The following is a 27,455-nucleotide window of genomic DNA, read 5'->3' as shown; positions in this document are numbered from 1 at the left end:
TTTTCCTTTCTCTAGGATGATTATTGAAAAGGGAGAGAGGAAGGTAGTAGCAGACTGTGTCAGTTGTCTGTGTTATGTTACCCCAGGCAGTCGAAGTCTCCATGGAAGGCTTAGCTTTTCTGCTTCTGAGTTGGAACCACCTGCTCCCCTGGGCATACTCTGGAGTCTGATTTGAACCAAGTTCAGTTCAACTGCATAAACAAATGAGGTGTAGTACATTTTTCATTAAATCAAAGCCAAATAATGAGAGAGAAAATCAAATACTGACCCTTTTTCTGTCATTTATTTTTATAAGAAATGACGAGCATGGAATTTATATCCGAGCTGTATTTTTTTTTTTTTTTTTTAAGATTTTATTTACTTATTTGACAGAGAGAGACACAGCAAGAGAAGGAACACAAGCAGGGGGAGTGGCAGACAGAGGGAGAAGCAGGCTTCCCGCTGAGCGGGGAGCCCGATGCGAGGCTCGATCCCAGGACCCTGGGATCATGACCTGAGCTGAAGGCAGACGCTTAACGACTGAGCCACCCAGGCGCCCCATATATCCGAGCTGTATTATTATTCCTTTAGAAAAAATGACTTGCAAGCAATGTTCTAGTATGAATTCAGCTCCAAGCCATGCCATCTAGAATAACTGAACATGTTTGAAGGATGACCTAGGGACACCTCGAGGTTCTCAGACTTCGGAAAAGCATCATTTGTTTCATTCACTATGTCTATGAAAGTAGGAAGGTGGGCTAGCTTGGCTTCTGCAGGGTTCTGCGGGCAAGCGGAGAAATTCGGATTTTGTCCTGACGCAGGTGATGGCACAGAAGGACATCCTGGTCCAGGTGTCCAGGGAGCCACGTGACTATGACAGCCACACATAGGTGAGAAGTTGGAATTGGAGCTTGAAGCTCTCTGGCACTTTGTCATGAGCACAGAGACGGTAGTAGACTGTCACAAGAACGAGTAAGTCTCAGGCAAGGTCGAGAAGAGGCTTGTTGCTAGGAGGAGGCAGTCAGTGAGGGGGGCAGACAAGGGCCAGCTGGCGAAGTCAACATAGCAGGTGGATGGCAGGCACTCTCCGACTACCGTGGCCCACCATGACCTCCCCTGTCCTCACAAACCCTGTCACACTCTAGCACAAAACCCAAACACCTTGCAGTCAGTCTTGTTCTGGGCTGGCCATCGTGCCGTGCGCGTCTCAGATAGCAGCACCATGCCCTCTCCGTGAAGGAGGTCCTAAGCAAATAATCTCTTTTGGTTTAGCGTGGCCGGGTTCCTGTGAAACAAGCAGTGTAGAGAAGGACAGTTGTCCGTCTCTAGAATGTATTTGCTAGAGACAGGTGACCAGTTTCCTATTGTGTGGCTTTTCACCTGCAGAAATCTCTCTGGTTCAGCTGGATAGCATGAGCCTTTCCCACCAGATGTTGGTGAGATGTGCTGCCATTATCGGCCTGACCTTCACCACGGAATTGTTGTTCGAGGTTCTGCCTTGTTGGAACATGAAGATGATGATCAAGGCCCTGGCAACTCTAGTGGAATCCAACGTCTTTGATTGTTTCCGGAATGGCAAGGAGCTCCGAACGGCCCTAAAACAGAATGCGGCCTCGTTTGAGGTGAATTATCGCTCGCTGTCTCTGAAGCCCAGTGAGGGAATGGGTGAGTAGAACCTGGAAGTGACTCACATTTCCTCTTAGTTAAAGGCGTACCTGGTCAAGGAACCGATGTGCATGGGGCAGCAGGGGCTGACCCGGTCATTGCCTTTCTGTTCTCCCTAGCTCATGGTGAGGAGGAAGAGCTCCACGAGCTGGAAAGCGAGGTCATCGAGTGCCACATCATTCGATTTTGCAGGCCTATGATGCAGAAAACAGCCTATGAACTGTGGCTGAAGGACCAGAAGAAAGCCATGCACTTGAAATGTGCCCGCTTTTTAGAGGAAAATGCACACAGATGTGACCATTGCCAAAGTGGGGACTTTATCCCCTACCACCACTTCACAGTGAACATTCGCCTCAACAGTTTGGACATGGATACCATTAAGAAGATGGCTAAGTCCCACGGATTTAAAAGTAAACATAACTCATCCCTCGTTAGTCCTAACTATTCCTGGGGAATGGAGTAGATTTGGACCTTGAGGGCTTCAAGTCCCTCAAGGCGTGGGTTCCGCAAAAGGCTGGAGACTTGAGTAGCGTAGGTCACTGGAGTGGGAAAGGGGGATATGTGAGCAGCTGAGTCCGGCAGAAACACCCTTGCTGTGAGACTCAGAGAGGGTTTGAAGTTCAGGACTCTGGCAAAATGGGGTGCAGCCAGAGCTCAAAGGAAAATATCCAGAGGGATAAAATGGACCCAGCTTAATTCACACCAAGGGATGGAATCCAAGGGGGGCGGGGGGGCAGGGGTCTCACACGTTGAAGCAGAAACAAGAGCAAGAGGGAGTACTGTTTCTTGGCAGGTAAGAGTGTTGTTGCTCTGGCAGTCGGGTTTGAAACAAGGTTCCATCAGAGAAAGAATGTGAGAGGGGGAGAATTATGCAGGGCTAAGGAGGTCAAGGCCCCAGAAAAGGGGGCTCAGGCTCAGGGCCGGGGTTCCAGACATCCGTGAAGCAAAAGTGAGAAAGTTACAGTCTGATAGCACAAATCAGCTACACAATCTGGGAAAACACAGGAGAGGATTCAAGGGGTATCAGGGACCAGGGACTCCGTTACCATAGGCATGGTGGATGTGAGGCTAGGGGCAGTAACCCCAACTTCAGCCCTCCCTCATGGGGGTGACCAAGGAGCATCAGGGGGCTACATGCTCTAGCCGAAGGCCTTGGTGATTATGGCTAAATCTGGTTGGGAAAACAGAGGCTATAAGGACAGGATTCCTATATTATATGGATATTAAAAATTGGGAAGAAATGTATGTAAAGTGCCTAGCACATAGTAGGTACGAAAATAATTTTTTAAAGATTTTAATTATTTATTTGAGAGAGTGCGAGAGCTAGAGAATGCCAGCAGGGAGAGGAGCAGAGGAAGAGGGAGAAGCAGACTCCCCACTGAGCAGGGAGCCCGATGTGGGGCTTGATCCCAGGACTCCAGGATCATGACCTGAGCCAAAGGCAGATGCTTCACTGACTGAGCCACCCAGGTGCCCCCCAAAATAAATATTTATTCTCATTCACTCTTTATTTCACATGCATTCTCATTTGATCTTCATGTTAACCTTTCAAGGTGGAGGGCTATTTTCATTTTATACATGAGAAAACTGAGGTTCTGGAAGATTGAATAACTTGTCCAGTGCCACAGAATGAGTGATAGACTATTCAATCACAGGACAGTCTCATTCCCAAACTCATGCTGTGCCCAGTACACCTGAGTTTCCCAAAGTACAGGGTGGGACCTTTGCGCAAGACTGGCAGGGGAGATTTAGAAGAGGTTCCTGGATGTGGCAGTCAATGGAGTCAGAGAGTGAGGAAGGCGATGCCCTCTCAGTCCTCAATCAGGAAGAAAGCAGCTTTGCACTGTGGCGTTAAGTCTCCTTTTGACCCGGTACTAACACTTGCCCATCTCCCTTTTCAAAAAAGAGAAGTCAGGCTTTAGGTTCAGAGCCTTAGAGTCTGGATTCTCATGGATCGGATGGAAGAAAAAGCCAGCCTGGAGCCATTTTAAGTACTTCCCAAGTACTTTTGGGAGTATGAGAAGAGCCCTAGATGCTGGAACGGAAGACACAAAAAAATAACAACTTTTAAGAAGGACTTGAGGACCAAGAGAGGGCACACCCCTACAACAAAAAAAACAGGTGCCCAGAGGGCAGAAAATGAGGGCTGACAAGGATGCATGTGCAAATCCAAGAAGCTTCAGGGATGATCCCAACATAGGGCCATGTTCAAGGAACCAGTGAAAATACCAGTAGGAGAGAGTTGGCTGAGGCCGATAAGAGAAAGGGGAAGCAAGGGGCAGCCTGGTGACTCAGTCATCTAAGCATCTGACTCTTTTTTTTTTTTTTTAAAGATTTTATTTACTTATTTGACAGAGAGATACACAGTGAGAGAGGGAACACAAGCAGGGGGAGAGGGAGAGGGAGAAGCAGGCTTCCTGCCGAGCAGGGAGCCCGATGTGGGGCTCGATCCCAGGACCCCGGGACCATGACCTGAGCCGAAGGCAGATGCTTAACCATCTGAGCCACCCAGCTGCCCCAGCATCTGACTCTTGATCTCAGCCCAGGTCTTAATCTCAGGGCTGTGAGTTCAAGCCCTGTGTTGGGCTCCATGCTGGGTGTGGAGCCTACTTTAAAAATAAATAAATAAAAATGAATGAATGAATGAATGAATAAATAAATAAATAAATAAATAAAAGAGAAAGGGGAAGGAAGATTCCAGACTATGTGGAACCAGGGAGTCTCTCTATGTATGTAATTATATATATATATATATTTTGTGGCAGTGGGGGGTAAAATCACAGTTGATTTTTGTTTAAGATTTGTTTATTTATTTTAGAGAAGGGGGAGGGACAGAGGGAGAGAATCCCAAACAGACTCCCCGCTGACCACAGACACGGGGCTCGGTCACACAACCTTGAGATCATGACCTGAGTCAAAATCAAGAGTCAGACGCCCAACCGACTGAGCCACCCAGGCTCCCCACCTCCCCCCAAATGGTTTTAAGCAGGCTGGCTAGGGCTGTCAAAGAAAGCAACTTCAGTTATTTTTGGATTCTCCAATATACCTTAGCAGTTTCACTCGGGTGCTTCTGTGCCCTCCTGTGTCTCTGAGTAATATCTGCGCTTCTGTCAGCCCCTCCACCTGCCTGAGGCCAAAGCTCTACTATTTCTCCTATCAGAACTTTTCACCTGTTTAAAAGCCTATCAACTAGACATCTTTAAATAAGGACTTTAAAATTTTCCCTAAAAGTTTTACAATAGAAACAATAATCTCAAACCCTACTGCCCCAGACACTTTCAGTACATCTCAGGGGCGAACATCTTAACTGTTCTTTCTGGTCATTGCCTCCATAACAAAATGATGTGTTCATACAGTTTTCTTTTTTAAAAAAACAAATTGACATTGTGCTCGCTTCGGCAGCACATATACTAAAAAAACAAATTGACATTATCTGTTTTCTTCTTACTTTGGTGAACAGATACAGCATGCCCAGGTGAGGACTTACCCCTGTCACACTACTCCTCAGGACCTCTCCCCCAGTATTGTTAATGACCATCATTTGATAAATCGTTACAAAGATCATGTAGATGCTATGCATTACAGAACCAAGTAATATACTGTGAAAAGAGTTCTTTTTTTAAAGATTTTATTTATTTGTCAGAGAGAGAGAGCTCATAAGCAGGAGGAGCAGCAGAGAGAGAGGGAGAAGCAGGCTCCTCGCTGAGCAGGAAGCCCAGTGTGGGGCCTGATCCCAGGACCCTGGGATCATGACCTGAGCCAAAGGCAGACGTTTAACTGACTGAGCCACTCAGGTGTCCCTTGAGTTCTTACAAAAGTTTATTTTTCCTCGAGTTTCTAGGATAATTTTCTTTTTTGCAATGTCTTCTTTATAATATCCTGTCTTGGTTGGAGACTCTGTCCATTATCCCTGAACCTTGTGCCTGTAGGTAATACTGGTGAAGGACATACAGGTGACCCTTGAATAACACAGGTCTGAACTGTGCAGATTCACTTATATGCACATTTTTTTCAATAAATAAGTATAGTACTATGAACATATTTTCTCTTACGATTTTCTTAATAACATTTTCTTTTCTCTAGCTTCCTTTATTGTAAAGATAGAGTATATAATACATAAAACAGAAAATATGGGTTGGGGCACCTGGGTGGCTCAGTTGTTAAAGCGTCTGCCTTCGGCTCAGGTCATGATCCCAGGACCCTGGGATCGAGCCTCACATCGGGCTCCCTGCTCCGCGGGAAGCCTGCTTCTCCCTCTCCCACTCTCCCTGCTTGTGTTCCCTCTCTCGCTGTGTCTCTCTCTGTCAAATAAATGAATAAAATCTTAAAAAAAAAAAGAAAATATGGGTTAATTAACTTTATGTTATCAGTAAAGCTTCTGGTCAGCCGTAGGCTGTTAAGTAGTTAAGTTTTTAGGGAGTCAAAAGTTATATGTGAATTTTCAACTGCTGGGGAGGCGAAGGGGTTGGTGTCCCTAAACCCCTGTGTTGTTCAAGAGTCAGCTGGAATTGGAAGAGTTTCAAAGACATTAGGTGTAAATTAGATAATGAGGAATTTGATTCTCTTTTCAATTCTCTCTCAATCCTCAAGTCCTTCTCAAGTTATTTTCTTAAGTCTTGATCCCCAAAGATCTGCAGTTCATAGGCTTCCTCCTGGGCTCTGTCCTTCAGCTCGCTCTACCTACTTCATCAGAGACCACTCCTCTCACTCCTTTGCCTTCTGAACATGTATTGAAACCCCACCTCACATTTCATTTACTCATTCAACAAATACTGAGTTCCTACTATGTGCCAGACCCTTGCTGCAGGCACGTGGTATACATCAGTGAACAAAAGAGCATTCATTCTATTGTGGAGAAGCAATGGAGGAAAAAACATAATGAAGAAGTAAAAAATCTACAGTATGTAATGGGGGGTAAATCCCACTCCAAGGAAGGAAACTGAAAAGCTTGTTTGCTAGGGCAAGTGGGATTAGGAATGCAGAGCCATTAGGGGGGCCCTCACTAAGTCTATTCTAGACTTAGAATAGAAGGCTTTCAAAAGAAGGTGATCACTAGGTGCCTAAACTGCATTTTTAGAAATTAAAAGATCTGTGGAGTAATGCATTGGCCTTGGAGCTGGGAGACCTAGGTTCTAGTCCTACCTCTATCCCTAACAGATGATCTGAGACAAGTCCCTTCCCCTGTCGAGGGTTCTTCCTTCCTTCTGCATGGGGAAATGGCTAGATCCGACCATCCTCATTTGTTTCTGGAATTTTCTAACCTATTGGAGTCTGGATAGACTGAAGGTTTTAAGTTCAAGTTTCTCTGCCCTTTAGTTAGCCTTTGGGGTATATATTTAAATGTCTATATTTCTCCACTAGAAACAGATCATTTATTCGTAGTTTTAGTTGCTGCAGTGTAAATTAGTGAGGATAATGTGATCCTCTATAACCAACCCCAATGTTTCAGTGGCTTAACACTGTAGGAGCCACTGCAAGTCACTCCAAGACGGGCCATTTTGCATGAACATTATTTTGAATTAAAAGCAATCCAAATCCAGCAGATTCAGAAAAAGCTCTTCACCTGCCCCTCAACTGCCTGCTATTAAACAGAGATTCCTCTTTACCCAAGAAACTTCTCTGCATAATAAGGCAACCTTTGTTTTCCAAACATCTCCTCTCACCTTCCTGCTAATGGTCTTTCTTCCCTTTGTATCCTCAGATCCCCTCCCCTTCTCCTTAGCTCTTCTAAGCTCCATGTTTCCTCACTGTCTTTGGAATTTCCATGTCTGTGCGGATTCCCCTTATTGACATGTATTAAATTTGATTTTCCCCTGTTAATCTGTCTCATATCAATTTGATTCTTAGTTCAGCTATAAGGACCTCTGAACGGCAGGGGAAATTCTTCCTCCCCAATGGAGGAAGAACTGGGGACACAACAGAATAATTTTTTTTCCTGCCCATGTAATGATCCAGTGAAAGTTCTGACAAATGGTCTTGAACACAGTAAGTCAGGGACACAGGCTCCTTCCATTCTGTCCTTTTGCCATCCCTTAGATTCTCCCAATTATTTGCTCTCTGGCGGAAGGAAAGTGTGGAAAAGATACCAAACCATCTCAGCTCAGAGATGCCATATATTACTTCTGATAGAATTCCATTTTAAACGAATCATGTGGGTTCACCTGAGACGCAGTGGAGACTGGGAAATGGAGAGTCTGGCTGGGCAGCAGGCACTGTGTCGGGAAAGGGGGAACAAGAGTCTTTGGTGGACACCAGACATTTCTGCCACATGGAACATTTTGTGACTCATACAACTCTTTTGTTTGTTTATTTTCTAGCTGAAGAAGAGACCACCTTTTCCAAAATAGAGACTCATAAGAAATCTGAGATATTTCCTGAAAATCTCAGGTACAGGCGTACATGACTGTTTAGGCATAAACAACTGTCATTAAGCTCAGAATACTGTTAAAATCTTCTGTCAGGTCAGTTCTTTTCGGCCTCTTTGGTACGAGTGGGGAAATGTTGGGGTGTGTGCATGGTGAGTTCTGTCAGTAGCGTCTACATCAGGTTTGATTATCTTGCTCTTTTATTAGTTTTTTAAAGATATTTTCATATCGAAAGCTAAGTGTAGCTACAAGTTATTCCTCCTCTTTATTTCCGCATTTGGACAGTCCTGAAGAAATAAGAGAAAAGATCTTGAGTTTCTTTGATGTCATTATAACAAAAATGAGGACATCTGAGGAAGACATCATTCCTCTGGAATCTTGCCAGTGTGAGGAGATCGTAGAGATGGTCATCATGCCTCTGGCCCACCATTTTCTGGCTTTGGGAGAAAACAACAAAGCCTTATATTACTTCCTAGAAATTACATCTGCTTATCTCATCTTGGGCGATAATTATATGGTAAGGTGTTTCTGCCCCGCCCCCCCACCCACCCTTGAGACAAGTTAGAGACCACCGTGCCCGAAGGGAAGCTCTAGGGTGCTTTTTTTATTACTTCATGTTCTTGATTCCTGCCAGCACCACTTTCCCCTGAAAATCAAATTGCTGAGAAGGGAAATGACCCGAGATTGAGAAATGAAAGTTAGAACAAATTGAAACTAGCATTATACATCATTTAAAATAGTGCCACCTTTAGAAACTTGCCATGAACTGTCTACCTATATGGGAAGGGGGTGGATGTCCTATCTCATTCCCAAAATGATGCAGAAAGGACTCTTGGTATCAATGTTGCCGTTTCAGCAGAGTCTTCCTCAGTAATGTCCTTTTGGCATTTGCCTTCTGTCCTCCCTAATTACCTGTGAGCACAAATACCTGTAGGTCTTTGGATAAGTACAAATCTGGCTTTCATCTTGTGATTCCCCAAAAGGAGCTCACTCACTTTGGTCTTCATGTAATTTGTGCTAAATTATCATACACTTCCTTTAGGCCACCAAAACACTAGTGTTTCTCCGGGATAATTGTAAATAACATTCCAGGGCTATCTGCCCCTAGAAATGTGGGGATTCGATGTATGTATAATGAAATAAAAAGGATTAATTCTTAAGTAAGTTGGGAAGCACTGAGCTGAATAAAGCTAAATAGGTTTCTTTACTGCAAATATTTCATGGCCTTAATATGCTAAGATACAGGTAAATCTTCCAGAGGGTCGGGCTAGTTCTGGGGCATACTGTGTTTCTCAAACTTACTTGACCTTAGACCACTTTTCGTAGAGCAGCTGACTAGACTAACATTGCTTGAACTCACTTTAGGAAATGCTCCTCTGGCCCTTGCCTCATCTGACTCACATTTCTGAATAGGCATGCCTATACTTCATGTCCATACTGGTGGTCTCTTCCATATTTACAATTGCTTTTGATCACAGCAGCCTAATCGACCCTCATACCTTAGATTTTTATAAAATTTAAAAATTAAATCATTAAAAATGTTGGTAAGCCCCAGTTCTCTCAGTATTTATGTGAAAGATGAAAGTCGCCCATGTATATTATATATATGAATATATATGTGTGTATATATGTATACACACACACACACACACACATATGGAAAAGGGGGATATGATCAGTGAGTCCCAAGAAGAGAAGGTTTAAGTAGCCTTGGGGACCAACTTGCTAAGCACCCCCATCTCAATTAGCAGGGAATGGGGGATGGTCAGGAAAGACAATGATTGGAAGCAGAGCCCTGGTGCTAGTTACCCAGAATGTGCCATTTGCATCCTCTGTCCCACCAAAAATAATTTAGTAGGTCCAGGTCAACTCATGTCTCCCTCTTCTGCCTCCCACTCATATCCCTTTGGCTGAATGAAATTTGAGGATATCACCTTGCCTTATTTTACTCTTCAAGTCTGACCTTGCCTTGGTACTCATGTGTACCAAGGCTGTCCTGTCTAATGATGTCATAGTTTTAAAATGAAGTGGGGAGAGTTGCTCAGGGCCTTACCTTCCTAAAGATGGCCCTAGCAAAGGAAATGGGAGCAGTCCATAACTCATTCCAAAAATCAAGACCAGCTTCTCATAGATGTGGGGATACTGTCAGGGGCAGTGGGTACATTGTTGGAAATAGGGGCCATCGGGGGTGGAATTACTCAGAGGAAGAAATTGCCCTGGATCCATCCTCTCGAGCGAGTGATCCAGTGGACAAAGACAGGCCTGCAGGTGGCCAGGATCTTCACCAGGAACTTGACCTACCCAGTGCTGCCTAGAGTTTGGAGGCCCTTACTAATCCAGAGCCAGGGACGGGGGTGGAAGTGGGTCCTGCGGTGGCAGGTGCTTCTCCCTGCTCAGTAGAGGCCGGACCCCCGCTGACTCAACACAATGTGCCCCTCTGCTGGCTGCAGGCATACATATATTTGAACGAGGGAGAGAGGTTGCTGAAAATGCTCAAGGACGACAAATCCTGGAGTCATACTTTTGAGTCTGCTACCTTTTACAGCCTCAAAGGTCAGGTAAGAAACCATTAAAAACATGATCATGTGTTACCGGTCACTGGGGCGTTATATAGAAGAAGCAGAAGCCGTCCCTGTCCTTCCTGCAACCCCTCCCATCCTCTGCCACAAATCCTTGCCAAGACCACAGAACATCAAGCCCCGCTACTCAAACCTCCTTGCCCTCACTTACCAGCAGCAAGATCTTCCTTGTCCTCGTGGCTGACGTCATTATGAAAGGTTTTTTAACAACCGTCAAACATGGACCTGCTCGGGGAAACATTTTCTCGGAGGTAGAAGATGCACAATAAAGATTCGACGCAAAATCCTCATCAGTCAGCCATCCTTCCAGGCATTCGTCTGCAAACATTTACTGTTATGCCAGGCCCACGGGGATTTTGTTCCTGGGGCTTAAGTTACCCTTTTGATAAGAATCCCAGGAATATGTGTTGTTGGAACACACCGATTAAGTCCAGAATCACTGCTTTTCCTCTCTCCTTTCTCCCCCTCCTTTCTCCCTGTAGGTCTGTTTCAACATGGGCCAGATGGTGCTTGCCAAGAAAATGCTGCGGAAGGCACTGAAGCTGCTCAACAGAATCTTTCCTTACAACTTAATCTCCCTGTTTCTTCACACCCACGTTGAGAAAAACAGACACTTTTACTATGTGAATCAACAGGCCCAAGAGAGCTCACCTCCAGGGTAAGGGAAGGAGCTGGGCAGAGCTGGAGGTCTCACTCCTAAGAGAGAGAGACCTACACAGACTCCATCAGCCCCCAAAGCCTGGGCCTCTAGGGGGCGCAAGAAGGCCTGGTGGCTCTGCCCTGAGGCTCACTGGTGCTGGAGGGGGCTGGAGGCGGCTAGAGGGGGCTGGTGGGGAAGGCTCCCAGGCGAGGTGGGGGTTGCCCAAGAACACCTCATAGCAGCTTTTGCAAAAGGTGAGTTCAGGTGACAAAAACATCAGGGAGCCCTTCGCAAGCTGAGCTCCAGTGCCCTGCCCTAGTCCGCCCCTTCAATCCCTGTGACCCTCCATGTTCCACTGGAAGCTAGCTGTACCAGTGCTCCTGGGGCCTCAGTCACAAGCCCTTTTCCATCCAGGGCTACAACGCTGGGTATCGTCCCTGGCCCAAACCGAAATACAAGGTTCCAAAGACCTCTGCCAGAGGGCAGACTGCCCACCCATCTATGTACCTGGATGGGAATGTGCGTTACATGGGAGTATCCATCAGTCATGATTAAACCACTAAGATTTATACATCTCAATGTATGTAAATTTTGCCTATAAAAAAACTATAAAAAATACTGGGGGGGGGGACCACCTGTGTGGCTCAGTTGGTTAAGCATCGGACTCTTGATCTCAGCTCAGGCCTTGATCTCAGTGTTGTGAGTTCAAGCCCTGCGTTGGTAGTTGTTGAAGCTGGGTGTTCAATGCATGTAGTTCATGATATTTTTCTGCTTTACTGTGTGTATGTTTGAAATGTTCCACAATAAAAGTTTCTGGATATATTCCCCCTATCCAATCGGTGCCAAGGAAAATGCCACCTAGCTGGGGATCTAGAGAGCTGACAGAGGACATCTCTCCCATGCTGGCAGAGGCCAGTAGTGGTTTCGCTACAGGTTCTGCCTGAGATGCAAACAGCTATTTCTAGGAGCCAGTTGCTACAGCTCTTTCCCCAAGCCCACTGCCTTCCCCCAAAAGTGTTCCCTTAAATGTGGGGGAGTCTGGGGTGGGAATGAGCTGGAGCTGAGCTCCTTTGCAGGTTAGGGGCAGGCTCCTGGGAATGGTGCCTGTGGTCTCAGGAGACACCAAGAGGGAGGGGGCAGGGAGAGGTCAGCAGAGATCTCTCTGAGAGGTAGGAGGGAATCAGAGTTTGGGTCATGTGTAGAGTTGCCGATCAAATACAGCATGCCTAGTTCACTTTGAAGTTCAGATGAACAATGAATCATTTTTTTACTTTCTTTTTTTTTTTTTTTAAAGAGAGAGAGTGCGTGTGAATGGGGAGGGGCAGAGGGAGAAGAGAAAGAGAATCTTAAGCAGGCTCCAGGCTCTCAGCACAGGGCCCAGCCCAACGTGGGGCCTGATCCCACCACCCCGAGATCACTACCTGAATCGAAATCAAGAGTCGGACACTCCACTGACTGAGCCACCCAGGTGCCCCGAGTCATTTTTTTTGGATACATATATGTCACACAAATATTTAGGACATGTGCATTCTAAACAAATTATTTATTGTTTTGAAATGCAAATTTAACTGGGCATCCCACGTTTGCATTCCCTAAATCTGACAAGCCTAGTTAACAGCCACATTTTATGAAAGGAATAAGAAGTTACCTGCATGAAGGTAAAGGGGGGAAGTACTGCTGAGGAAGAAACTGCAGAGCTGTGGGTTTCCAACACCGTCTGGTCAAAGGGTTCTGATCTCAAAAATGAGGACAAGGAACAACTTTAAAGTCAGAGTTTCTACGGCCCTCATGAATGTCTTACGCTGTAAGGGATTTTACGCTGTTTCCTAAGAGGCTTTAAAAAATAATTTCCACAACAGAATCAATGTCATTAATGTCTAAATTGAAAGTACCTGGAATTCTTCTTTAAAAATCTCCAGGATCTCTCTCTCTCTTTTTTTTTTTTTTAAAGATTTTATTTATTTGAGAGTGAGAGAGAGAGAGCATGAGCCGGTGGTGAGGGGCAGAGGGAGAGAGAGAAGGAGACTCCCCTGCTGAGCAGGGAGCCTGATATGGGGCTTGATCCCAGGACCCTGAGATCATGACCTGAGCTGAAGGTAGATGCTTAACAGACCGAGCCCCCCAGGCGCCCCCCAGGATATCTCTTTCTTCCTCCTTTCTCGTCTTTATTTAAAATCTGCTTTTTGATAAATATTTCTAATTATATTTTGTTTTCTTGGTTTTGTTAAATCACTAATATCGCAGCCAACTTGCTTATCATAAAGATAAGGTTCCCATTTTTAAATGGCTTGTTGAAGCCAAGACTGAGAACCTGAACATTCTTTGTAGCTGGTCGTCCTTCCTCGCCTTGAGTACCTTCAGCACAGGAGGTCCACCAGCTCCTGTGACCTTCCTTTACATTGTTGGAATGTTCTTAGTCTGCTCAGGCTGTTTTAACAAAATACCATAGACTGGGTGGCTTATAAATAGCAGAAATTTATTGCTGAAGTCTGAGATCAGAGTCCTAGCATGGTCGGGGAGGGGCCTCTTCAGGGTCACAGACTTTTTTTTATCTTCATATGGTGGGAAGGGGCTGGAGAGCTCCGGGGTCTCTTTTATAAGAGCCTTACCCCCATTTATGAGGGCTCTACCCTCACGACCTAATTACCTCCCAAAGCGCCCACCTATTGTTACCATTAATTTCGGGGGTTAGGATTCAACATGTGAATTTGGTGGAGATGCATTCAGATCACAGCAGAACGTAATTGTTAAAATGTTCATTTCCTTTGTTAAGCTGAGGCCTAGCTCCTGATAGCCTGCTCAGTGGAGGACATGACATATAGGAACGGCTGGGCTGGAAGCGGACAGAGCCTGAGCCCCGGCCCCACCACATTCTAGCTGTGTGACTTCCGGTTAGTCACTTAACCTGTCTGAGTCTCACCTGCTTGCATAAAATGGGGTTCATTATTTCTTCCTTTCTTCCAGGCTTGTTATCAGAATCAAATGTGATGAATTAAATAAATGGGCTTTTTAAAATAACTTCATTTAAATAGCGATGACCTGGGGCGCCTGGGTGGCTCAGTTGGTTAAGCGATGGCTTTCGGCTCAGGTCATGATCCTGGAGTCCCGCATCGGGCTCCCCGCTCAGCGAGGAGCCTGCTTCTCCCTCTAACCCTCCCCCCTCTCATGTACTCTCTCTCTCTCTCTCTCTCTCATTCTTGCTCTCTCAAATAAATAAATAAATAGCGATGACCTGACAGGGGACAAGTGATTTGCATAAATTATCTTAATTAATCATCACAAAGTAGGTATTATGCTCCCCATTGGGTGGGGGAGAAAATGTGCTTCATAAAAATTGATGTGCCTGCGCTTTACCATCTTGTAAAGGAGGCAGGACTCAGGCTCACACCTGCTTTGACCTCCCAGCGGGGAGCGAGGCTTCTGTACCTGCGTTCCTCTCTAGCATTCTTTCTCCGTCCCGTGTGTGTATTTTCTCTAATAGGAAGAGGAGGCTGGCGCAACTCTACAGGCAAATCGCGTGCTTCTCCTTGCTGTGGCAGATCTATAGCTTAAATTATTTTTTCCACTACAAGTATTACGGCCACCTAGCAGCTATGATGCAAGTGAATACGGCCCTGGAAACTCAAGATGATTTTCAGGTAGGCTGTTGTTGTAGCTGCTTTTAAATTTCTGCATCTCATTTAGAGGGAAACTCCTACTGGGAGCCAACAGGGATGCAGAATCGCGAGGGTAGAACAAAGCCCTTCTGGGCTGGGTTGTTTTGCCAAGGCCAGCATCTCAAACACTTTGGTCCCAGAATCACTTTAGACTCAGTAATTCCTGAGGACCTCAAAGCTTTTCGTTTTTATGGGTTGCATCTACCGAAATTATAAGAAACAAAGACTGAGGTATTTAAAAGAAAAATAAAGCTCTTACATGTTAACGTAATTAACATTTTAATTGGAAGAACAAAAGACCAATTCCCCCAGACAAAAAATTGAGCGAGAAGAGTGGCACGTATTAAATTTCTGCAAATATCTTAATGTCCGACTTCATAGAAGATAGGTGGATTCTCGGTCTGTTTCTAATTTCACTCCGTTGCAACATGGGATGTTGCCCCTGGAAAACTGCGCTATATACCAGTAGAGAATGAGGGTAAAAAAGGAAAATGTTAAAGGATAATTTTTTTAAAAAAAGATAAAATCATGACTCATAGAAATACAAAAAGAACCCATATCAAAGATCCTATTAAACACATTAATTATAAACACAGAAATTAGTGAGATGTTACAACTGGTTCCAAGGAGAACTCAATTTATGACTGGACGCAAAACTAGTCTAGTTATGGGGGCAATAATCACATGGATTCCCCTGAACACTTACATTTCTATGCAAGAGGCTAATTTACATTATCAGTTTTCTGCCTCATACAGAGCTATAAAATAGCCCAAAGACAATGAAAGGCAGAGATAACCTTAATGAGTGAACTAGACAGGACAATCCACTGAGTTTTTTTGTTTGTTTTGATCTTGCACCATTTTTCCTCACACAAATAATGCCTTGATATCCTGAAAGCAGCTTTGACTTCTTTGTGCACTCCCTGAGATGGTCTCAGGACCCACTGGCAGAACTGCGTGTCTAAGTTTTTGGGGAGGAAGATTTTTTCTTCTACCCTTTAGGGTCCTTCTAACTGGACTAAGAATCAAGTTGATATGAGACAGATTAATAGGAGAAAATCAAATTTAATAGTGTATGTATGGGGAATCCATGGAGACATGAAATTCCAAAGACAATGAGGCAACATGAGGCTTATATGAGCTAGGGAGAGGGGTAGGGGCCTGAGGGCACGAAGGGGAGGAAGACTGTTAGCAGGAAGGTGAGGAGATGTTTGGAAAACAAAGGTGTTGCCCTATTATGCAGAGAAATTCCTTAGGTAAAGAGGAATCTCTGTTAATACCTCTTTTCCTAGTAAAGCAGGCAGTTGAGAGACAAAGAGCTCTTCCTTGAAACTAATATAACATGAATGTTAATTTTATTTCGGCTTAAAAAAATAAAACAAATAAATTTGTTTAGCCTTTAAAAAAAAAAAGCTTTTCCTGAATCTGCTGGGTTTTGATTGCCTTTGACTCAAAATAATGTTCATGCCAAAGTGGCCCATTTTGGGGCAGCCTGCCCTTGGCCCCTACAAAGTCATAAGCTGGGAAAACTTTGGTTAGATGTGGAAAACTCCAGAAGACAAAATAAGGAATTATTAAGCTAAATCCAATTCATCTAATGAATGATCTGTTTCCTTTATAAAAAAGCACATCAAGTCTAGATTTCTTCTGGGGCAGTAGCTTCCTCTTGGAGTGATTAATTATCAGGAATTAAGGGAAATGGTCAAGTAGCACTGAATGCTGGAGGGGCTTAAATTCCTAGCCAGGAGTCTGTCCCCAGCATTAGTGCCTTCCAATAGCCCAGGATACAGAAATATTTACAAAGCCCATCAAATATAGCCCTCTGCCCATCCTCCTGTAGCTCCCTGGGCCACTAAACCCGGCCATATTAGACCTCTTTCGGTTCCTCAAACATTAAGTTCAGTCCCCTTGTAGGGTCTTTGCAGTGGACATTTCCTCTGCCTGGAGCGCTCATCCCCTGACCTTTACTGGGCTCTGTGCTCATTAGCTTGAAGGTCACCTCCTTCATAGGCCTTTCTGGACTGCCTCGCCCACTGACTCTTTAACCTGTCCCTCTGTTGTAGTAGCTCTTGTTACCATCTGACGTTTCCTTGTTTGCTCCTTTGTTAGTGTGTAGCCTGCGTCCGCTACTAGCCTGTAAAGTCCATAAGAGCAGGGATCTTGTCTGTTACCGTTCTCACATCCTGAGCTTCAGTAACAGTGTCTGGGACATAGTGGGCACTCAGCAAATATTTAGTGAATGAAATCCTTTCATTCCCCTCCCTATTTGGGGTCTATCTCTTAAAAACATGGTGGCATTGGGGGACAGGAGACTATAATGGAGAAGCCAAAATTGGAAAGTGAATCGAAAGAGGCTGGTTAACAATATGGCCATGACCAAAGGCAGAGCAGCCTGGCAAGAGCTCCCCTGGGTGCTCAAAAGCAGATGACACACTCATTGTTGGATAACAGAAAGAACCAGAATGAGCCCCGAGAGAGTAGTTTCCGGAACTTCACCCATCTGTGGCGTGACCACTGGCAAGCCACATAACCTCCGAGCTTCATATTTTCTGCATAAAATAAAGCAGTTGGACTCTGTGCTCTTGATCCAAATCCAAGAAGTCCTGGGCTCTGTTACAGCGTTGGACATTTCATTCGCCCGGCAGTCCTCTCCTGATCCACAATTTCCAGCTGCCCTTCCCTTCTGGTAGCACCATCTGAAACACAACTCAGATCAGGAATACAGGAAGCCCCTCAGATTGACTTTGTGGCTTAACAAATGCCCACAGAACTGTCTGTTAACACAGAATTTGTAGCCTGCTTATTTTGTGTGAGTTGAAGAATTCTAGGAAAAAAGTCCCCTTCTCCTAAATGCCTCCCCACTGACTGTGCTCAGTGGGAGACACTTGTATCATTAGGAACCTTCTTTAGCAGGAACTGCTTTCTCTTCACCTGTCCCTAAGCATTTATATTCTGGAGCAACTTGACCATTTGAAAGAGTTGTTTATGGAGTAACCAACTTCTCAGAGGTCTCTCAATTCAGTTTACAACCACGCTTTCCTCTTTTTAAGAGCAAACAAACCAAACCCGCCTTTCTTTTTCGTTAATCAACAGAATAGACATACTTGTTATAAAAATTAAACATCACAGAATTGTATAAAGTAAAAAGTAAAGTCCCTCCTGTCCCTCAGATTCCTCCCCAAGTATGCACCATGGAGTGAATCCTTCCCGTCTTTTTGCTCTGCAATCATATATTCACATATATATAAGCCACCGCTTTTATTTTTCACAAAAATTAAAATTCTTATATTTTGCTTAAGGACTCTGTGGGCAAGAGGAGCCATCGAGCGTGTCCGGGATGATCCAATAAACAGGTGGCAGAGACCCAGTTTAATATCTGCACCTAAGCCCATGCCTTGGCCAAATGACCAGCTCCGTTCTCAAGCTTAATAAACCCATGTTCACTGGCCAACACTGGGCGATGTCCCCGGGCTTCCTGCCTTGGTTCCACCTTCGTTTTGCCACTTCTCTTCTCCACTGCTGCCATTTCAGATCATCAAGGCCTACCTGGACTATTCACTGCACCACCAGCTGGCCGGCTACCAGGGCGTGTGGTTCAAATATGAAATCATGGCCATGGAACAGATCTTCAACCTCCCCCTGAAAGGCGCGGGCATTGAAATCGTGTCATATGCGGCTGATACACTGGGCTATACCAAGCTTTTAATGGGTCACTTGGACTTGGCCATTGACTTAGGTAAGGTTTTTCTGGGCAAGAAGGGGCATGCAGAATACAAGTAACACCCTGAAATATACTGGAATTGTTTTCTTCCCAGGCTATCGAGCCCACAGGATGTGGGCTCTGCTCCGGAATCCCAACAGACACTACATGGTCCTCTGCTGGCTTAGTAAATCTTTCTTCTTGAAAAACAGGTATTTAGCTGAAAGCATTTTCAAAATTAGAGGGAGGAAGCCATAGTAATTGAGCGTTCTGGGCTCGCTTTACTCTGGCCACTGGGTGGCAAAGGAGCAGGATTTACAGTAAGATGTGACTGATAATCATAGTCTTTGGGATACCACTGTTCTTTGCACAGCATTCTTTTTTTTTAAGATTTTATTACTTTTTAAAGTAATCTTCACATCCAACGTGGGGCTTGAACTTACAACCCTGAGGTCAAGAGTCGCACGCTCCACTGACTGAGCCAGCCAGGTGCCCCTGCACAGCATTTTTTCACATACATCATCCCTAGTCTGTTTGCTCTGGCCAGTGACTGGAGGAGAGTCAGTCAATCATCCTGCCGTGGGCATCAGGCTTTCCCTAGAGGGAAAGGGAAGAGTTTCACAGGAGAGGCAAATGCCCAGAGAAGAAGAGCACCCAGGACCAGAAGCTCCAGCCTCTGGTCGCCGTGATACAGAGGTCTGTGACAACAGTTTGAGCAAAGAGCCAATTTGAGATTTGGGAGTGGGTTTGAAATCTGCGTAAGGGCCATATTTGGTCTGGAATTGTGGGTACCATGGAAACAAGACCAGCACTCAACTCCATCCTCTCCTCCCCAGCACTTCCTAACCTTACTACCTTCCTTTGCCTCAGAAACAAGCAATTGATCCAGGTGTTGGGGTGGCTGTGGGACCTTTCTATAACAGAAGAGCACATCTTCAGCAAGGCATTCTTCTATTTTGTCTGCCTGGACATCATGCTTTATTCTGGTAAATGTGGCTTGGGGATTTACAAGCAATTGGGGGCATGGTATGTGTGTTGGTGTGGTGCGGCAGCTGTCGGGGCTGAGGTCTTGAGACCACTAGGATTCTGGCTGGGAAGACCTCTAGGACAGGGAAGGGGAGAGCGTGGTCAGCTGAGGGGCCATCTGGAAGGTGCAAGGATTGTGAAGGACCAGCAAGGAGGAGAGTTTAGTCCAGAGGAAACTGTTGGGTGTAAGCTGCCAGTTTAAGGGTGAGATCACACACCGGTGTAGGGACTGACAGTGTCTTATATGTGCCTTTTACTAGAGGACTTGTTAGCAGAATATACTTAGAGACCTCATGCTTTAGGACAAAGGGTGGAATTGCTAATGGGTCCAGGCATTGGTTGCTGTTGGAGATTTGGAAAACAAGTTCTGTCCGGATAGTCCTGGTTACACCAAGGAGGCAGCCTTCAGTGTCCATAGTAACCAGAAGGGCCAAGCTGGGCATTCATTCCCCACCATGTGATTTTTGGAAAGGGATACAGATACTGCCGCCAATGAGGGAAGCACGGGTGGGGGGATGGGGAGGTCCCAGGCCACACTAAGGCCAACTCCAGCAGGGCTCCCAGGGCAGGGTTGGTTTAAACTCCAACCCTGGAGTTTGTACCCTGTGTGCATATACTTGCACAGAAGCTGGGGCTCTGCAAACACAGGGCAGCATGGTCATGAGGCTGTTGCCCTCCCCAGGACCCTTTGGCTTCATAAAGTAAACAGAGATTATGGCCTCTCCCCACAGGAGGAAATTCTCCCGGGGAGCTACTAGGCTAGAACAGGACCACCCCGATCCACCACCAAAGCTCTCCTGCTTCTCTCTATTTTAGGCTTTGTTTATAAGACATTTGAAGAATGTTTGGAATTCATATACCAAAATGAAGACAACAGAATCCTCAAATTCCAAAGTGGAATCCTCCTGGGACTCTATTCCTGTGTAGCTATCTGGTAACAATGTGTTGCATATCACTAAACTCCCAAATTTGAAAAGGTTGACTCCTGAAGAAGAGTTCTAGGAGATTAAAAAAAGAAAAGAAAAAGAATTTATAATTTATACGTGAGACAGATTGAAGGCGTCAGAGTGGATTTACATTGAAAGGCGCCTTGGGGGTCGCCTAGTTCATCCCCCTTAGGCAAGACCACCTCAGTCGTATTCAGTGCGACAAGCATTTATTACAGACACACCACGGTGGGATAATACAGAAAGGAAGAAGAGTACTTGCTTCTGAGGAGTGTTTGGGGTTTGAGGGAGACACATAAATAGTACCACTTGCCCACCCACCCCCACCAAGATGGAATTCTATTGAAAAACATTGTTGACAGAAGTGATGTTGGAGGATGTGGCTTGTGTCTGCAGGTGGGTGGGCTTCCTAATTTTGAACCCCAACATTAGGCTTGCCCCCTCAAGCAGCAGGCCGTGCTGGAAAACTGCTGTTCTCCTCCGTCAAGACAGGTCTTTTTCCAACGCGTGACAGAGAGGAGAGCCGTACGAAGCTCCCTGTGGGCCTCAGCCCTCTCAGGATGGAGAGGGCCAGGTCCTGGGCTACACCTGCCTACCTCCTTTCCCACAGTCACCAACAACCCGTCCCTCCGGACCACTGGAGCAGGAAGGGAAGCAGGGGAAGAGAGGCCATGCTTTGCACAGCGGAGCTCCCTCACACGAAAGGAAACCGTGAGGGGAAGCAGCACCCTTCTGTACCCCGTTAACCCATCAAGCCTGGGGCTTAATGCCTTTAACTCATCGAGTTTTTGACTCAGTAAAGCTGCAGCTATGGTCTTACCTTCAAGGAAGTAGATCAACAGCAAGGTTCCAGAACATTCGTTAAATTACTTCCACAGCATCATTCCCTAGTCTACTTCCCATCTCGTATATGCAGCCATGTTGTCCAATATTTCAATTTTGTGACGAGATTAAATGACAGTATGAAGACATTCCTATACAAAGGGCCACAAACTAGAGCAGTTCCAAAATTGAATAGAAATCTACTATAAAATTCCTTGGGAGAAATTGAACTCTAAAAATGAATTACGCTTACCAGTAAAAGTCCAAAGAAGTTAAAGTCCAAAGTTAAATTAACTTGCCCATGTGAATTAAAATTCAAGGAATCTAAAGTCCAAAAGTCATCCTAATTTTTTATTCTACTGTTTCCTTTCAAAGGCTGTGGCCCAGGCCAGTGCTTGTCACACTTTAATGGGCACAGGAATCACCTGGAGAGCCCGTTAACACTTGTTAACGCGGATTCCTGGCCCCATCCCCAGAGGGTCTGATTCAACAGATGTGGGTTGGACCAGCAAGCCTGCGTTTCTAAGGAGCATCCAGGTGACACTGGTGATCCCAGTCTGTAGCCCACACTTTGAGTAGCAGCACTGGCCTAAGCCATCTCTCTCTGGACTTGGAGCAATGTCTTCAAGCCCTAGAATTTATAGCTCCAAGCGTCCAATATCCTTCACTTTTTTAGAGTTCAAAGAGTTAAATAACTGGTTGCTAATATTACCTGAGCATTCCCGAGGATTCTGTTTGCCTCAAACCAACCAAAAAATTCTATTCTTGCCCGGCTCCCTATCCCATCATTCCCACTGGGGAGCCGACGGCAGACTTCCAGGCTCAGGTCCTGGGAGCTGTTACTTGCAGACCCACTTCAGAGCCTCAGCCCATTCCAAGGGCAACCCTGATTTGTGTTCTTCTGTGGTGACGCAGGTATGCCAGGCTTCAGGAATGGGACAACTTCCACATATTTTCCAGTAGAGCTAAAAACCTAGTGCCCAGAAGAACGCCGACAGCTCTCTACTATGAAGGAATCTGTAGGTACATGGAGGGAGAAGTTCTCTACCTTCAGAAGCAGATCGAGGGTCAATCTGAGAACGCTCAAGACAGTGGAGTCGAGCTACTCAAGGTGAGCCCAGGCTAACCCACCCCATAAGTGGATTTCTGTCTTCTACCTCCTTGTGATAATAATTTCCTCGGATTCCAGAAGTTATCTGTTCATAGTACAAATTTTTAAGGTTAACGCCTTCCTCCCAAATTCGAAGAGAACACAAATTGCCCACAACCTTACTGCTCAGGGAGAACCGCTTTTTACCTATTGAGACAGCACCGTTCGGATTTTTTTACGATGTGTACATGCGCACGTTTCCATTTTTAAAACGTGCTCTCAAATAAAATATATTGTGAATGATTTCCTGTCAATACATTGTTTTCTACACCACGAGTTAAAAGGAAGCATAGTATTTTCTCTTACAGATAAAATCTCAAAGATCTTGTGAGACAATAGGCCAAAACTGTTCTGGGACAGGAATTTTTCTGTAGCATTTTACTGCTGTTCCTGTGATAAACATCTTGGTGGCTAAGTCTTTGCACGTGGAAGTTTAAAATATTCAGCTGATCCTGAATGTGTCTTTTAAGTTAACTTCTTAAAAAAAAAAAAACTTACAAATGAGTGTTCAAGCACTTCAATAAAAGCAACACAGAACGTGCATATCTTCCACTCACTGAACAAAATTGTGCTGAGTGCCAAAATACATACATAAGTAAAATACTCAGCTGATCTGTAGTAACCACCAGGTACAGCTGCGGGGATACAAGGGGGAGCAAATTACACGTGGTACCCGCCTCTAGGTTTACAGCCTAGACTGGGCAAGCCCTCCATGGGAGGGTAGGGTTGAAGCTCCGGTGTCAGCTTGACACTTGTTTGCCTTGTTCTCTTAAAAACTGAGCACAGGTATATTCGTTTTCTATTGCTGGGTCCCCAGTTACCACAAACCTAACAGCTTAAATAACACAAAATTCTTTTTTTAAAAATATTTTTATTTATTTATTTGACGGAGAGAGAGAAAGAGACAGTGAGAGAGCACAAGCAGGGGGAATGGGAGAGGGAGAAGCAGGCTCCCCACTGAGCAGGGAGCCCGACGTGGGGTTCAATCCCAGGACCCTGGGATCATGACCTGAGCCAAAGGCAGACGCTTAACAACTGAGCCACCCAGGCGCCCCAATGATACGAACTTGTAATCTCACAGTTTGGCAGGTTAGAAGTCTGGACAGGCTTGTCTGGGTTCTCCGCTTAGGGTCTTAGAAGGCTTTAAAATCAAGATGTTGACCAAACTACCTTCTCGTGATCTAGGGAAGAATCTGCTGGCAGGGTCCTTAAGGGTGTAAGCAGAACCCAGATGCTGAAACTTAGGAATGTCCCTGTTTCAGAGATGTCAAAATGTTCCAAAACAAGGCATCCTGGGACTTCAAGGCATCTCAAAGTAGAATAGCTCGTTTCATCCTTGGAACGTTGTTAGGAGGCAGGTCCTTTCACTCCTGCTGTAGGGAGGAGAGTCTTTAGTTTGCCCCGGTGGGAGCCGTGCACCACCAATTCTCACAGGACACCCAGGCCCAGCGTCTCTTCCTGCACTTTGTTCACATCGCTTACTAATCACTGCCTGAAACACAGAAAAGGTCATTGTCATCGCTGCTTAGAGGTACGTGCTCTTTGACATAGAGCATGTATTTATTTTTTCTGATGATAAAGCATTCTACTGGCTCTCACTCAGGGTATGGACTTGCTTGGTTATAGAAAACGTTATTTTGTTTTACGTAATTATTATGTATTGGGTAATTTCATGTAGTTTGATAGAGTAATTAAATGTCTTTCCTTAAGTTGAAAGAATGACTTATGAGGGATTTGAGACATGCTTAACTCCATGTTGGTCAGGAAAAATAGGTTTTTGTTTTTTTAACCGTCTTACACATGCTCTATTCCAACTTTCTCTCTTTTTTTTTTTTCAAGTACCAGGCACATTACATATGACAAGTGAATTGGCTGTCATTATCACTTCTAACTATTGATTAATAATAAAGGTGTACCATACTTTCGGCCAAACTGATATATGAAAATCCAGATAGACAAATTAGCAGGTGCCGAAAAGAAAGCACATCTTTATTTAGTGAGTAGTAAAGTGATAAAACTCACCTATCCCAAAGCCAGTACAGGTTAAAAATATAGTAGGTGCTACCGGGGTTACAATAAAGATGAGAGAAACACTGTCTCTCTACTCGAGGAGTTTGTGATTTATCTGATTTGGAGAAGCAGGTAGGGGAGGGGGCCCGGGGCTGGGAAGGCGTGACGGAGGGAGCGGAGAGAACACAGGACCACAAAAGAGGGGCAAAGTGTGTATCTCCCACAGTACACAAAACAATGCCTTGTTCGCAGTAGATGTTTCATTTCTTAAATAATCAATGGACTAAATAGACATGGAATAGATCAGTCTGGAAAACTCAAAGGTTTGAGTCCATTTCTATAATATTGAAGTAAATGCAACAAAACAAAAAGACATTATTTCATTGACCATCAAATTAGCAAAGACATGAAAGAAGACACATTTATACTCTGAAAGACTCCCATAAACTTGCCAGAGAGCATTCTGGCAAAATATCTTTTAAATACACACATCGGTTAATTCTCTCCCTGGGAATTTTTTTAAGGAAATAACCAGATGGCAAACAAAAACAAAAAAATCAATATAAAGATATTGATCTCAGGTTGATAGCATTAAAAAACTAGGAGAAAATAAAACCTATATGTATTTCATAAAGGAGATTTGGTTAAGTCAGACACAGTGCATTTAAACATTGTGATATTTGACATAAAATTCTGAATTTCTGACTCTTCTTTTAAAAGCTGGAGGAACTGGTGACTCTAGGCCCACATTCCTAAAGGGCAGCCATTGGCTGGAACTGAAAGGTGACACGTCTATAGACCACATCTTCCATCTTCTCTAGCATGACATAAGAAGCATAGCTCTGCTCCTTCTCATGCTACATCCAGCCTGCTTATTTTTTTGCTTGGTTTTTTTAGAGAAGGGGGAGGGCAGAGAAATAAGTGGGAAAGCATATACCCAAATGTCAAGCATATTTCTTTCTGGGTGCTAGGCTTATGGGTAATTCTTATTCTATACTTTTCCCCCGAAATTTTGAACAATAACTTATGATGCCTTAGTAATCAAAAGAAAAGATATTTTTTTAAAAATGTGGTTGCAGAGAAGGGTTAGTGAGCACCGCCCCCATTGCGTTCTTGGTCCGGGTGGACCGCTGAGGCTACGCCACTTGATGCGTGTCACCTTATGTCCGCTGCTTCCTATATATGTCTCTGTAATGCGCTTTTTCATTTGATGGCTTGAAGCTTTGAAATGGTCCCAAATCATCTGTGGAGGAACAATCTTTGCAGCAAGGACCCCTTTCTGATTCGAATATGCTGTTTTTCCTTCAGAACTTGGAGAGTCTGGTGGCTCAGAATACCACTGGCCCTGTCTTCTACCCGAGGCTCTACCACCTGATGGCCTATGTCTGCATACTAATGGGAGATGGGCAGAACTGTGACCTCTTCCTGAACACAGCCTTACAGTTCTCCGAAACACAGGGGAATGTGCTGGAGAAATGCTGGCTGAACATGAGCAAAGTATGTACCATCAACCAGCAAGCTGGGATGGGGATGCCCACCTTTCTAAGGAAGCCTCAGAAGCTTACTGCCTGGTTAGGCTTCCCCAAGCATGGAAGGCCTTTCTGGACTCTTCCTGTAACGGGGTGATAGATCTGTAGTTCAGGTGTGTGTGCCTCTTCCCCTTTGAGTTCCCACAGAATCTCGCTCACATTCACATCTGCTTCAGCAAGATCTCTGCCCCTTCATTGTAGCCCTCACCGCTTTCCGGTCTGTGTTAGTTTGCTAGGCATGTCCCTCCTCCCCATGAGAATGTGAACGCTTGGAAGGCAAAACCACACGTAGCATCCAGCATGGCGCCTTGTACCCAGTATTTGTTGAATATGTGAATGGACGTATACTTCTATGGGTTTATTTAAAATCATGTGTCAGTATCTGAGTTTGGGCAGCAAAATTCATCATTTGTCTGTGGGTTCACACGGTTTTGAAAGCTCAAGGACACTGGACCATTTCTGTACAAGCCCAGCCTTGGTCACACAAGTGGAGGAGCGCTGGTTAATTCTTGGCCCTCTCCCTCTTCTCAGGAATGGTGGTACTCAAGCTCTGAGTTAACAGAAGACCAATGGCTTCAAACCATCTCGAGTCTCCCATCATGGGAAACAGTTGTATCCGGCAAGGTAAACATGCAGGATATTCAAAAAAACAAATTCCTGATGAGAGTTAATATCCTGGACAATCCTTTCTAACATTTCATGAAAGAGAACAAAGATTTCAGGAAGACTCCTCCTCTTGCAATTACCCATTATTACCCTTTCTCTGTAGCCGGCACCCTCCAGGTTCCCGCATATTCTCTTCCCTTCCAGACACACAACCAACCACGTTGGTTTCTTCCCTCCCTTTCTGGAGGGTCAGAAAGGGTCAGCGGGGTCATGCGTACTCTCTCCTCACTTCACATAAACTCCCTTGCCTCTCATTTTCAGCTTGACCTGTTCATTTCGGCCCATGCACAATGTGTGTCCTGGGGAAAAATATCAATATCAAAATGGTACAATTTGTGGCAGATACAATTTCTAGTGAATCTATTAAACCAAAAATTTTTACGTTTATTTTTACATGTCCAGTTGTCCCACCTTTTGTACATAGCACAGCATTGCAAAGAGCAAGTTCTTTTCACGGTCTGTGAGGGCAAGATTTGAAAAGACACAGTTTTGTGGTGCCTGACTGTGGCTTCCACATGCATCGAATGTCTGTGGAAATAGATTTTTTTTTAAAGTTGAAATACTAGTAATTCTGATGCGGGTTCATGTACATGCTTAGTGTTTGTTTGCTTATTTGATTTAAGAAAGTAATAGCATGGAGCACCTGGGTGGCTCAGTCGTTGGGCATCTGCCTTCGGCTTAGGTCATGATCCCAGGGTCCTGAGATCGAGCCCCGCATGGG

At 44.9% G+C, this 27,455-nt stretch overlaps 1 protein-coding gene across 1 annotated transcript in view; it reads left to right on the top strand.

Annotated features, from left to right (window-relative positions):
- Positions 1 to 27,121, top strand: part of ADCY10 (adenylate cyclase 10) — a 73,637-nt gene extending 46,516 nt beyond the window's left edge. Inside the window, exons 19-32 of the mRNA XM_036076754.2 lie at positions 1,366 to 1,644; positions 1,764 to 2,054; positions 7,962 to 8,031; positions 8,295 to 8,526; positions 10,460 to 10,567; positions 11,071 to 11,246; positions 14,710 to 14,866; positions 18,416 to 18,620; positions 18,700 to 18,796; positions 19,455 to 19,570; positions 20,427 to 20,544; positions 22,295 to 22,490; positions 25,848 to 26,036; positions 26,600 to 27,121. Coding sequence (XP_035932647.1) covers positions 1,366 to 1,644; positions 1,764 to 2,054; positions 7,962 to 8,031; positions 8,295 to 8,526; positions 10,460 to 10,567; positions 11,071 to 11,246; positions 14,710 to 14,866; positions 18,416 to 18,620; positions 18,700 to 18,796; positions 19,455 to 19,570; positions 20,427 to 20,544; positions 22,295 to 22,490; positions 25,848 to 26,036; positions 26,600 to 26,761 — 2,396 coding nt within the window. The 3' untranslated portion in view covers positions 26,762 to 27,121. The remainder of the gene's footprint in view (positions 1 to 1,365; positions 1,645 to 1,763; positions 2,055 to 7,961; positions 8,032 to 8,294; positions 8,527 to 10,459; positions 10,568 to 11,070; positions 11,247 to 14,709; positions 14,867 to 18,415; positions 18,621 to 18,699; positions 18,797 to 19,454; positions 19,571 to 20,426; positions 20,545 to 22,294; positions 22,491 to 25,847; positions 26,037 to 26,599) is intronic.
- Positions 27,122 to 27,455: the final 334 nt, after the last annotated feature.

The sequence above is a fragment of the Halichoerus grypus genome, chromosome 7 (genome assembly GCF_964656455.1).
Source record: "Halichoerus grypus chromosome 7, mHalGry1.hap1.1, whole genome shotgun sequence".
NCBI classification, from domain to species: domain Eukaryota; kingdom Metazoa; phylum Chordata; class Mammalia; order Carnivora; family Phocidae; genus Halichoerus; species Halichoerus grypus.
This window is presented reverse-complemented; position numbering and strand designations above follow the sequence as displayed.